Source organism: Lacerta agilis, chromosome 9 (assembly GCF_009819535.1).
Source record: "Lacerta agilis isolate rLacAgi1 chromosome 9, rLacAgi1.pri, whole genome shotgun sequence".
Classification (NCBI taxonomy): domain Eukaryota; kingdom Metazoa; phylum Chordata; class Lepidosauria; order Squamata; family Lacertidae; genus Lacerta; species Lacerta agilis.
This window is the reverse complement of record NC_046320.1, coordinates 50,663,291-50,676,904: the sequence shown is the minus strand read 5'-3', so window position 1 is coordinate 50,676,904 and position 13,614 is coordinate 50,663,291. Positions and strand designations below refer to the sequence as shown.

Sequence of the window (13,614 nt, the reverse complement as noted above, 5' to 3'; positions counted from 1 at the left end):
TTGGAAAGATATGTGAATTTTTTTTGGAAAACTGGGCATGTTCTTTCATGGAAGAAAATGTTCACCCCATTACAGCCTCATTTTGGCTCAGCAGTACCACTAATATGCAAATGCTTTGACTGCAGATTTATTAGAGCAAGGATTCTTGTTGTAGTGCTACTGCCATCTACTGTTGCTCTTGGTGTCGTGATCTGTGAATAATGAGAATCATGAATTGCAAGAACAGCATGGCTTTGCATTCTTTGTTTTGCTGGCCTTGTTATGAGGGTCTGAAAATATATGATAAAATTATAGCTCCTGATTTGGAAAAGGAAGGGTTCCCCCCCCATAAATTGGCATGGAATTAGATCATATGAAAACAACAACAACTGAGTTAAAGACTTAAGTCTATGGTGGAACTCAAAGGATATGATTGATACAGAATAATAGGACTGGAAAGGGGATACAAAATCATTCGCCCTATCCACTACCAAAAGCTCAGTTCTCTGTTCAGTTTACCTCTAGCTGCTACTGCAATTAACTTTGGCCACCTCAACCACAGTATGCCACAAAGCAGAAATGCAAAAGCAAGGTCACAGCAGCCTAAAAAAAAAGGCCACAGAGAAGAAAGAGCAGCTGACGTCCTATCCGCTGTGCATAATGCAACAAGCAGCAGTCTTGAACTCCAGGAAAGTTACTTTGAACAATGGAACAAGCTGTCAGCATGTTTGTGACATCTCCTTCCTTGGAGGCTTTTAAGCAACGAAAAAGTTCTTGGTGGTGGATCAGGTCTCGGCAATGTGTCATGCCATGCCCTCCCATGGCAGCCATTTTTTCTACAAGCCCCCCCCCCCCATGACTGCCATTTTGTGACTGGCACCCAGAGCACTTCCTCAAAATTCCAAACACACTCAGTGGTCTCAAAAGGTTGGCAACTCCTGCTGAATGTGCTTCCTCAGGAAAAGAGGTAGAACCGGGTGACCCCGTGGGTTTTGTCCTATCTATGACAGCCTTTGATCTAGATACAATGTTAAGTATAATGTGAGGAATAGATGCTTGTGTGCATATTCATTGATGTTTTCTTCAGTATGTTGTATACACATCTATATTTTTAGGCCATCCATTTGACATAACAGTGTTTGAGGATCACATTTGGATCTCTGACTGGGCAAGGCCTTCGTTGCTGAGAATGGACAAGAAGACTGGCCTAAATAGGGTCCGACTTGGAGGGAGCATGTTGAGACCCTCGTCATTGATCGTCATTCACCCCTTAGCAAAACCAGGTATATTTCAAGGGTTAGGCAGCTGTTTTCCTCTTATCGGTAGCTCCAGCTAACAGGGCCTATTGGGTAGGTTGACTGAATGAGCAGCAGAGTGGTAGGCTAGGTATTATTTGGCGAATGCTGTAGATAGGGAAGAAAGAAACGAACCCCTGGTGGCAAATGAGCTGGAGACCAACAACCCATGTGTGAAGTATCTTATCAGCTGAATGTTGTTGCTATTACTCTGAATTTTGTGAGTGTCAGAGGAATCCCCTGTGAAATAAAGACGTGTTATTTCACAACATGCAGATCCCTGCAGCTATTATTAGCCCGTTTGGTCCCAGAAGCGAGCTGCATTTGCTTTCTTTTATAAATTGGAAAGCTGCATATACGACTGTGATATTTGCTAATCACCAGTCAGCTATGCAAGAAATCCAATGCATTGATGTAGCACACATGAAAGGGTTTTTGAAGATGGCCCCTTCCCCCTGCAGCCCCTGAAAATTAACTTTATACAGTTGGGGGACTCTGCAGAATACAGAGGAGGAGAATGTAGGGAAAGGGGAAAGAATGAATCAGCAAAAACTGCCTTTTCTCATCTATTCTTCTGTAAGCATCATCACCATCACCAACAACAAATTTACCCACCCTTCAACAGGAAGGTCTAGGGAAGGTTATAACAATTTAAAATTGAAGAATTAAAAACAGTGCTATCACAGGATTAGGGTAGGTCCTGAAAACACAAATCTCAGATGTCAAGAGCAATTTAGGGGCTGCCACAGAGAATGCCCTCTCCTGGGTCACTCTCCCAAACTTCTGAGGGAGGTGGAACTGCCAAAAGGGCCCTCTTTGCTGATCTTAACACCTAAGAAAGTCTATAGGGTAAGAGGCAGTCCTTCAGATATTTGGGACCTTGGTCATTTAGGACTTTAAACACTAATGTGAGCACATTCAATTAGGCCTGGAAACAAACTGGAAGTCAATGCAGCTGTTTTAGAACCGGGGTTATGGGGCAACCTCGACAGTAATCTGATTCTGACCGCCACATTTTGGACCAGCTGAAATCACTGAGTCATCTTCAAGGGCAGCGCCATGTAGAGTTCATTGCCATATTCTCATCTGGAAGTTACTGGTGGAGGCATGTGCTGGATCAAAGCCCTTCTGAGTGCGCGAGCCCCAGTTGAATGCCACCCTAGACCTAAACTTCAAAATGCTTTGAGTCTTATTGTTATTGTTTCAGGTTGCAGAATCACATCCAAGGCAGGAGTGCTGACTAACAAGACATTATTAGCCCTGAAAACACTCCACCAGCATCCTCTGAGTCAAAGTTCATACGGCGATAGCAGAGGAGATGCACAACAGATGAAACCGATGCTGACTGCTGAAATCGTGGTGTCTAGTAAGGATTGCAATTTCCTATTTCATAACTCCCGGGAGTGGTTGATTCATCCAGCGATGGGCAATTTGGTTTCAGACAGATATGCCCTGAATAGGCTTACCAACAACTATTGATGTTAAAAGGCAGGGAGTTCCAGGGCATGGGTGCTGCTATCGAACACAAAAATAATTTGTTGCAAGTATTATTGGAGGACATGTTTCTGCATAGCAAGAAAACGGAGGAAATCCAGGTTCAGTGGTGGAGAATGTCCTAGTAGGGCATATCATTTTAGGGGGGTGAAATTTTTGCAAATTTCTTCAGTGAGAAGTGTATTGGAAGGGTGGCTCTAATTAATTTGTCCTGAGTAATGACCTATTCTGAGAACATGTACTATGAACCATGAGGATGAGCATGCTTTGTTTTGTGCCACAGACCAGGACAATTGCATATGGTTGGGATGTGATATCAACGCCCAGTGCATTTTGAATGAAGATGGCACTACATGTCAATGCCAGGCAGGGTTCGTCATGGAAGGCCAACTGTGCTATGGTAATTTTAGTGTCACATGTTTATTTTATTTTATTTTATTTTATTCATGTGGATATTCGTATACAAGTTTTAAGGACCAATTGGGCTTCCCAAGGAGATGTACATATTTACCCCCTCCCACTAAGAGAAGACCCATTTAAATCAATGGGCTTAGGGTAGTCAAATCCATTAATTTCAGTGGGTCCATGCTGAGTATGACTTAGTTGGATGCGACCCACAATATACAATAAAGCAAATATGAGTGGTCAGGATTCATGAGAGTCATAGTCCAAAAACGAAGGTTGAGAAAGATTGATCTAGACTTAAAAACAGTTACATTTCTAATGCAGTCAACACTGTTTTCAATCTAGTTCTTACTGAAAAAACACCAAAAACCCTTTCCATTCCTTCTTGCAGCTTTTAACCTTGTTTCTGTTGTAGATGTTGATGAGTGTGCTGTCGGCATAGACACATGCGATCGGAGCCTGTCGACGTGTATCAATACTGAAGGCAGCTACTTTTGTGAGTGCCTTGTGGGATATACGGGAGACGGGCTTCGCTGCTCTGGTGAGTGGATGTGAGGCTGTCGCTGCTTACCCTCTAAAATCTTGCACTTGGGATGATTTGCTGATATTCTGCAAAGGGATTTTTTGTGGCAGGCTTCTGAATGACAGCCCAATTGGAACATGAGCTATTTTTCTTAGGGTTGTAGTGATGCAACTTTACTTGTTGATTTTGCATTGTAAGTATTCCCCTTTTGTGGTACAGTCTAGCGCAGGGGTAGTACCACCCACTTTTATTGATGGTAAAATTTCCTTACCTCCCACCAGTGCTCGGTGGAAGGAGGATTCAGCTTGTGCCGTAGAACCCCCTACCGCCCACCTAGAATCCTGAAACGTCCACTAGTGGGTGGTAGGGACCAGGTTGACAACCCCTGGTCTAGCCTGTACCGCCAGGCAGCGCTGCCACAGGCCTTGCTTTTCAACCTCTAAGCTAGTGGGTTAGGGCTCCACCACTAATTAGAAGATAGATTTTTCCTTGCAACACACATCCAAATATTATGATGTAAAAAATAAATTAAAAAATGCATCAGTGTGTTTGTAACTCCTATATAAACTAGCCTTTAGGGCCTTCTGTGCCAAAGCTAAACTTCTGAGCTCTGATTATGCTCTCCTTTTGAGCACTTCCTGTGCCGCATAATGTGTGCATTATCTATATGTATATCTACTTGTCAACTGGATGTTTTCTTCTCCTTTTGTTAGGCAGATCTATTGGAAGGGGTGGGGGGTGGGAGAATGACACAACGGAGATTTATTGGAAATCATTACTATGCATATAAATGAAAGCAAAGTATTGAGTCAGTCATAATACTCAGCAAATAATTTTATGTTGGTTTAATAGTCATGAGATTCAGAGTGCTGACATTTACAATCTGAATACATTTAAATACATGTTCACAATTAAGGCCAGATTCGCTGATCCCCACAACTAGGTCTGACATTATTCTGTCGCTATGCTGTATACGGCTTTTATTCACCCAGTATCTCAGTATTTTGTTCTCATTTCATTTGGAGCATGTGTGCTGCCTTTCTATGTGACTACCCAAAGTAGTACAGTAGAAATGGCAAGCTACGCCACAAAAATCACATAGTCATCTTAGAAGACTTTGAAATATAATTAAAATAAACAATTAAAACAATGCAAGAATCCATTTCGCCTATAGAAGTCTGAGATAATGGAAAAAATGTTTTCATTTCTCACATTTCTATCTTTCTTTTATCTTGAAAGCCCTCTAGGTCTATTTACTGGTCCTTAGTATTTCTCGTCCATGACATCGCAACTGCCCTGCATTATAGTATAAATCACCAGCTTGTCCAAACCAGTTCTCTCTCTTTTTCTTAAAACAAAACAAAACAAAAACAGTTGTGGAATACTGTGTTTCAGAACTTGCCATGTCTCCTACCACTGCAATACGCGATGAGTCCACCATATCCGAGCAAGAAAGTTCTGCTGGCTGCCCTCCATCTTACTGTCTCCATGAGGGAGTCTGTGTTTATTTTTTTGATCTGCAAGCTTTTGCATGCAAGTAAGTGGAGAACTCTTGTGCTGCAAGAGCAGCCCAAGACATTTTGTTGCCCCCACCCTGCAAGTATCATAGGCCAGTCAGGTTATTCTGAAACCTGAGGCAGAAAATCCCACAAGCACCTCTCTTTCTCCATGGCAGTAAAAATACAACCATAATAACACATTAAACAACTAACAATTTGCTGCCTTTTCATGACATCCCAAATTGGCTACCCGAGGCAGATTTCTCACTCTGCCTAATGGCAGGGCCGGCCCTGCTGTGGGTTTTCTACTTGTTGCAGTGGGAATTCTTTGGTCCATGACATGTATAATATATTGGTTGGGGCTCAGTGGAATAACATCGAGATTAAACAGTGTTGCTGAATATGATAATAACATACTAGTGTTTAGCAGAGGCATAGGGGACCATAATTTGAGCCCATAACAGTCAGCCATTGGGCACATTCACCAAACTTCATGGAGAATAAGAACATAATTCTTCTATGAAGAGGAAGTTGTGATCAGCCAAGCAGCAGGAAGAAGGGAGGTCTGCTTTTCACTTTTTTCATGTACAGAATTCAGCAGAGATATTGACCAAGAGAGGCACCCAATCCCCTCTTCATGAAATGATTATATGTACATTCTCCATGAGAAACCACCCCTCCCAAGTTAATCATCTTAACGATGTCAAGATGTGTGATATCACCAAAAACAGTTAAGAACTTAATTTACTGTGCTGGTTGAGAACCGTAACAATAAATCTATCTATCTAACTTAATTCACTTCCAGTAATTTCTGAATTTCCTTTCCTTCTGACCTGCCTGTTTACAATTCACCCCTGCTCCTATGCTTGCAACTCAGGATGACACTTCATGCATCTGATTAAATGGAAAGATTCTGCTATAATAAATGTTAGTCAATTTTTTGAAAATAAATTCACACTAGGTGGCAGTGTTTCACCATTCTTCACCAACACATGCACAATCTTGGTCCCACAGAAAACCTAGCAGGAAATGCGCGCGCGTGTGTGTGTGTGCGCACTCACTCACACACACACATACAGAGACTTCTGCCATATGTTGCAAGTAGACAAAACTACATAGTTTCTTACTTTGGGAAGCATGCCTGAGATATAAAGTTATTAATATGGCTCATGTTATGCCATTCTTACAGAGCAGACAACATGATCAGTGTTTAGATATCAGTACAGTGGTACCTCAGGTTACATACACTTCAGGTTACATACGCTTCAGGTTACAGACTCCACTAACCCAGAAATAATGCTTCAGGATAAGAACAGAAATCGTGCTCTGGCAGCGCAGCGGCAGCGGGAGGTCCCATTAGCTAAAGTGGTGCTTCAGGTTAAGAACAGTTTCAGGTTAAGAACGGACCTCTGGAATGAATTAAGTACGTAACCAGAGGTACCAATGTATATATATGTTCCTAGCCTAGTGATATAAACTATCTTGTAAAGCTGACTTAATTCTTCAGATGTGTGTGGTGGTACTGCTAGATGGAAGGCATGATGAATTTACAGAGTTCAACAAAAGTGAGGGTGCTTCTAGACGGGAGTTTAATATTAGAAATGGGTAGTTCAGATATTGCAGATGGATCATTGGCAACAGCTACACTAAAACTGCTTCCGCTGCAAGGAAGGCAATTGTGAGCAAGCAGAAGCCTGGGGCGGGGAAGAGATGCAGTGAATAATACTCTTTCTGTTCTCCTCATTGTATGTTTAAGTAGTGTTTGAAAAACCCTAACTAAGCAGCCTCATCCCCAAATTCATCTGGCACTAGATCTGGGGTAGGTGGTCCCAAGGTTGGCACAGGGTGGGGGAGCAGGCTTGGTCCAGTCTAGGGGCCCCAGGGTACTGTGTGCCTGTGCACAGCCCTAATTTTAATGCCAATTCTGCTGTGGCAAAAAATGTGTAAGCATCCATCTGCAAACACCCTTAGTGTTTATCATTTGTTCATGGTTTGTGTTGGGCTTCTCTGCACAGTATAGTTTGAAGTAAAATTGGCTCCTGAGGGTGTCTTTGCTCAGCAGGAAATAGCTCGTTTTAATTTCCTTTACTGGTGGTTTCAAGAAAACCTCATTTTAAAAGCGCTCAGCTGGTTGCAGTCGACACCCTCCTGGATCCATTAGGAAAGCCCATGTTGATTTTGACTGCTTTAGATTACTCTGATCCAAGGTTTCTGGAATGGCTGAATTTGGTGCAATTAAACCACGATGGTGATCTTTGTAGCATTCTCCTTTATTGGCTGCTGTGTCTCCTCGTTTGACAGCTGTCCAAAAGGCTACCTGGGAGAGCGCTGCCAGTTCAGTGACTTAGAGTGGTGGGAGCAGCAGCAAGTGATGCAAAGAAACAACCAGAACATGGTCACTGCAGCTTGCTTGGGCATGTTGCTCCTGGCCTTCCTCTTTGGAGTTGCCGCTCTCTACTGCTACAGGTAAATCTATCTGCAAAGCCTGCAACAGTGCCCCCCCCCGACAACCCATTTATTGAGCATTCACCCTGATTTGCTTGCACAAAGCTTACACAGAAGTTAGGTTACATCCAGTCTTTACCAAGCATTGGTTCTGATTTTGTTTGTGGCCACTTCCACCAGCTCCATCTAGCATAGCCAGAGGCCCAATGGGAGTTGTAGACCAATAACACCTCAAGGCAGGGATATCACTATTAGGTGAGCAGTAGGCAGCAATAATGCGATAATGCATGCACACGAAAGCTCATACCAAGAACAAACTCAGTTGGTCTCTAAGGTGCTACTGGAAAGAATTTTCTATTTTGTTTCGACTATGGCAGACCAACACGGCTACCCACCTGTAACTGGAATAATGCGATAAGGTTGGTGAAGTATCACAGCACAACTAATAACGTAGAATGCTGTCTGGGGGGGTCCATTAAAAGTCCACCACTAATGCACTACAGTGGTACCTCAGGTTACAAACACTTCAGGTTACAGACTCCGCTAACCCGGAAGTAGTACCTTGAGTTGAGAACTTTGCCCCAGGATGAGAACAGAAATCGTATGGCGGCAGCGGGAGGCCCCATCAGCTAAAGTGGTACCTCAGGTTAAGAATGGTTTCAGGTTAAGAATGGACCTCTGGAACGAATTAAGTTTGCAACCAGAGGTACCACTGTATTATTGCCTCAATGACATATGTACACTCACAAAAATGCACTAGTTTAGAGTGGCCCTGAGTCACCCAGTGCATTGTTCTAATGCAAAGTACATGCAATATTTTAGACTACATAGTGCTGCTTTTGTGCCTCATAGATTCTGTGGCCTGGTTTTAGAGTTCAATAGTGAAAACTGATTGCTGATTATCCTGCTTTCACCACTTCCCAACAACCTGAGTGATATACATGGAATCACTACATGACACTGAGGCTCCCAAATTGGTTGGTGAGCTAGCACTAAAACTGTCATTTTAACAACTGGAAATATTGTTGAGAATATATACCGTATATTTATAATTTGGGTGCCTTGATTCATGTACTCTTATTTCTTCTTTCTGCTTCTGCAACCTGTTCTCACTTAGAAACAAAAATAAAAAGTCATTGTTTTGCCCTGATTTACTTTCCTGCTTTACCAAATGGTTTTGATCAATATAACTGTTTATCTTGAAAGCAAGTTTTCAATTACATGCTCGGCTGGGTTTGTACTACAGCTATTAGTAGCCTAACTAGATCAAAATGAAACCACTGATCTAAATCCCCCTTTAACTGGAGTCCAGAAACCAATATTTGGATTGGGATTGCTATTTCATTTTTGCTCATACTCTGCTGTATTTTAAGACCTATCGATTAAGTTCCATGAGCAGGTCAGTAAAAGTCCTTCCCTTCATCCATAAAACATAAACTCATCTTGCCCCTTAATGTGAGGCTTGCAGGAATAAAAAATGAGCTGCTGGGATAAGACGTTTTAAAAACCAAGACCTACAAACACACACACACACACACACACACACACACACACACACACACACACACTCCCTGCCGACTTCCCTGTATTTACCTATTCAGAACATTTACAGGAGGGTACTGCAACCAAAGGTTGCCATGCAGAATACTCTTGTTCAGATATGCCATCTTTAAGGATACTTCTGCTTCCAGGTTGCCCAGAAATAATTTTCCAGCATTCTGTGGGCAGTGAACATGTTCAGTCCTCATTGGGGAGCCCTAGCTTGTTTTCTTCTTCTAAAAATAAATAAATGTATTTCTAAAAAAAAAAAAAAATGGTTTACACTAAGCCTGCTAAAGCTCCATCTTGTGTGGTCATGGTGCTGTTCTGACTACATAAGGATGCACATTCAAAAAATTAACTCAGTAGGCTTTGGAAGGACGAGCCTCTGTGTCAGTGTAATCCATAGCTAGCTAACTGGTGCTACACTCAGGTGGTTCTTGATGGGGGAAAGTGTGCTGAATTCAAGAGTCCAGCCTCCCAAATTTTATATCCCACAATTCAGCCAGCATTTGGGGATATATGGACACCATTTCCCAGAGATTCATATGGAAGGGTATGGTATTTGAAGGTGGAAGAAAATTAGTGGCAGGCTTCTGGCAGGGGGACGGCCATTGCAGAGAGCCACCACTTTTGCATCTAACTGTAGGTTGAATTGTGTCCCAGCTTGTGGTGCCCTACAGATGCCGCTGCACTACAGCTCCCATCATCTCTGGACACCGGCCTGTCTGGGGCTGATGGGAGTTGTAGTCTCCCCTGTAGTATTGAGTGCCGACTCATCAGTTGAAGAGCAATGCTAGACTATGTTGGTTCCTGGTAGTGATGAAACGAAGCTCAGCTGCCAAAACAAATGGAGTGTTTGAGCTGTGTTGTGTGGCCAGTATCCCTTTCCCCTGAGGGCGTTTTATTTCCTTGGCTCCTTTCTCTTTTTCAGTAGACACGGGAGGCTTTTCAAGAAGGAGCCATACATAGAATCAACACAAGATACTAGCAGCAGCAGTGCTGACAGCAGGAACATGAAGCTCCCCAGCAACGAGTCGCTGGTAATTCTATATTAACACGTGGAGTGGTGAGAGAAGGAGAAAGGATCAAAGGGCATTAGGAATCCACTTGAGATTATCCATCAAATAATTCACATCTTAAATATATTAAATAACTGCTGGGGTCATCAAGTGCTTAGCTATGAACCCCAGTCCCTCTTACCTCATTGTTATGCTATCCTTCTAAGTTCACAGCTGCCTGGGTGTGTTGCGGGCAGGAGACAGTGTTATTGTTAGCTCGGCACACAACAGTTGGAGGGGATGTGTTCTAAATTAAGGAATACCGATGTGATGACATGCCTGATTCTCACAGCAGAGATGTAAACGGGTTTCGTTTCTTGGAGACCGAGCCTGCAATCCTGAAACCAGTTAGGCATGCTTGCTCGCCACCCAAGTCCAGGAGTCCGAAGCATGCTCAAGTTGGTACCAAATTGCAGCTCGCAGATCCTGCATGCTACCTAGGGATGTTTGGTTTGGAAGGGATGAAATGCCTTTGCATCGGAAGCAGCTTTGAATTTATTTCGGCAGCTGAGGAGCGAAACAAAGAGAATGATAAATGAGCTGATGAGACCACCTCATGTTCCTTGTTAACTTTTACACGGAGGCCAGTTTTATACCACCCTGACAGAATAAAGGTGCCTTAATGCAGCATTTTGCACCAAAGGTTTTATTTTACGACCTGCATTATTTGAGGCAATAGGTGGAAAACGTAATTTGTCATCTCATCTAGAACTTCTAGAACCAGAATGATATATTAGAATTGCAACCACCTTGTTCACGTCAAGCAGTTTGTTATCACTGAATAAGGCTGCCCTTTGCAGTAGTTCCTGCTGCAGTTAATATTGGCTAGTACTGTAATATAATTGTCATTGAGAATGAGGCTTAATTAAACATCTAAACAGTGGACTGAGTCAGTAAAATCAAATCTAACTTAATCTGCTGTGATGTATTTTTCACTGTTGATTTTCTCTCTGCTGCGTTGCTTTAGAATCATAGAGTTGGAAGAGACCACAAGGGCCATCCAGTCCCTTGATAGTGAAATTATTAGCAGCAGTTGGTAGGATCTAAATTCTGTTAATCTAGCCTCATCATTGGGTCAGTAGGAAGATCTTCAGGTATACAATAAAATGGATAAGAAGTAGAGATATATTTTTTTGGCAGAAGAGTATTCATATTTAAGTTTTTGTGGCTATGCCCTGAAGTAAGTCCATGAAATGATAATAATAATTGTAAAAAACTGGAAACCTGGAGAACCGGTGACTCTCCATATGCTAGATGGCTGAACAAGTGGCAGTCCATATGTTGCCGCACTCCAACTTCCATCATCTCCAGCCAGCTTCGCCAGGGAGGATGGGGATTGTAGTCCAACATCTGGAGAGCTTTTATCTCTGCCATATTGAAATGAATGAGTCCCCTTCATTTTAATAAAGCTTGCATATAAGAACGTTACGTGCCTATACAAACTCACGTGCACATTGCCTGTTTTGTAGTTCATTGTAATGGCATGCGATGGCAACAGTGAAGGGAGACCCACTGATGGAACAGACTGCGATACGAAAGATCTCGATTATTTCTGCCTTTCAGAACCCTGTGAGTAGATTTTCTTTATCTTTGGGGAATGTCTTTACCGTGGAAGTATAGCAAAAGGAAAGATAAGCAAAGCTATTCAGGTCAGATTCTTCAGTTGTCTGCGTAGTTTGAGTACCATCACAATCCTTACTTGGAACTACATGAGAAGTGACTTTTGAGAAATGGCTGCCTTAAAAGTAGGTATGGCTGAATCTGTCAATTTCAGCTCCTTTCAATTTCTCATCTTCACTTCAGTTCTTCACTTTTCCATGTGACTTTGCATTAAAAACCAAAGAACTTGAGGCTACTGCCACTGCTCACTCTAGTCGTCAATCCCACCTATCCCTTCCCCCTTCCACCCATCTGTCCAACCCCCTCCCTTTACATCTCACCCACCCCCTTGCCTATCCTCTCCAGCTCACCCAAAGCCCCACTCATCTGGCATCATCCCTTACATGTTAAGTATAATTGCACACTGAAATGGAGAATGCCTGTATGTTGCTAAGGGTTTAACATTGGAGAATTCCGTTGGAGCATACTAAGCTAGAAGAGGGCTCTCTGAGCTTCTAGCTGAGTTGATAATTAACATTTGATGTTCTCTGCTAGCAGTCACGTGAGTGTTTAACCTTGAAACATGTGATTAAGGTATTCAATTGCAAATCTCCATTTTGAAAGGTTTTTTGGTTCCCAGGCACAGAGAGAGAAGGATGTGATAAGATGCCTCTCCAGCAGCTGCATACCCTTAGGCTGGATGCAGACTAATGCAAGCTATGGGAGAGACAGAGTTTTGACCTTTGCTCTGATCCCAATTATGTTATTTATATATCTAAGAAGAAGAACCTATGCTTGAATATGTATATCCTTTATACAGCTTTCTGGGTGTATCAGTGATGGTTTTTGTACCTGTTTTGAAAAAGTTCTGGTTAGTAAAGCTTTGAATAATATTTATGGGTCTGGGCAATTTTTATTCCAAAAGGACTCAGTTTTTATGCATCCAGTTGCTTCAAGTTGTACAATATTAATATCTGCAATATTGCATCACACCAGCTCTCAGAACTGCCATTCCTGTCTATTTCTGGAGCCATTTGCACACTTGTTGGATACATAAGAAAAACTAGATCAGACTGAAGGCCCATCTAGTCCTGTATTCTGTCGCCCACAGCGGCCAATTGGATGTCTACAGGAAGCCCACAAGCAGAATATGAGCACACTAGCCTTTTCCTGAAGCTTTTTACACCAAGAATAACTGTTCTCTTTTCTCTTCTTGTCCAGCTTGAGCAATGGAAGTGTGGTCTACCAATGTTGGCAAAGGAAGCAACAGATCAAGCTTCTCTCTTAGAATCAGTCTCCAGCTGCCTGAAAACCTTTGCCATGTAAATCAGAAAATGACTTTCAGCTTCTTCAGTGGAATGCCAGCCCTAAACACTGCCAAAAGTGATCCTCTCTCCACATCCTCATACATAAGGATGGGCAAATCTGTCAAGTTTTCCAGTTTGGTTCTCCACATCAGTTTGCAAAAAGAAAAGAAAAATGTTGTCATCAGTATTTTTGTATGAATTTCTCCCACTACATACATCAAATATATCATATTTTTTTGCAAATTTCTGCTAATACGACACCTTTGTGCATTATATTTGCTAATATATACATTTCTAGGCACACTTTACCCCAGTCATGTATACATTTCTGTAGACACTACTTGGCTGGAGAACTACATCAGAAAATTCTCAGAAATGTGACTTACGAAGGCTGGCTGTGTATCAGTTCCTGTATTCTTTCAGAAAGTGTGAATTAGGTAGGTTCACCTTTAAATGTGAATTCTTTTT

General features: G+C 42.3%; 1 protein-coding gene across 1 annotated transcript in view; it reads left to right on the top strand.

Moving 5' to 3' along the window:
• The window catches only part of EGF (epidermal growth factor), a 39,592-nt gene extending 26,662 nt beyond the window's left edge, over positions 1 to 12,930 (top strand). Inside the window, exons 14-22 of the mRNA XM_033160210.1 lie at positions 1,095 to 1,262; positions 2,482 to 2,640; positions 3,052 to 3,168; positions 3,589 to 3,714; positions 5,092 to 5,233; positions 7,497 to 7,661; positions 10,114 to 10,222; positions 11,710 to 11,809; positions 12,480 to 12,930. Coding sequence (XP_033016101.1) covers positions 1,095 to 1,262; positions 2,482 to 2,640; positions 3,052 to 3,168; positions 3,589 to 3,714; positions 5,092 to 5,233; positions 7,497 to 7,661; positions 10,114 to 10,222; positions 11,710 to 11,809; positions 12,480 to 12,550 — 1,157 coding nt within the window. The 3' untranslated portion in view covers positions 12,551 to 12,930. The remainder of the gene's footprint in view (positions 1 to 1,094; positions 1,263 to 2,481; positions 2,641 to 3,051; positions 3,169 to 3,588; positions 3,715 to 5,091; positions 5,234 to 7,496; positions 7,662 to 10,113; positions 10,223 to 11,709; positions 11,810 to 12,479) is intronic.
• Positions 12,931 to 13,614: the final 684 nt, after the last annotated feature.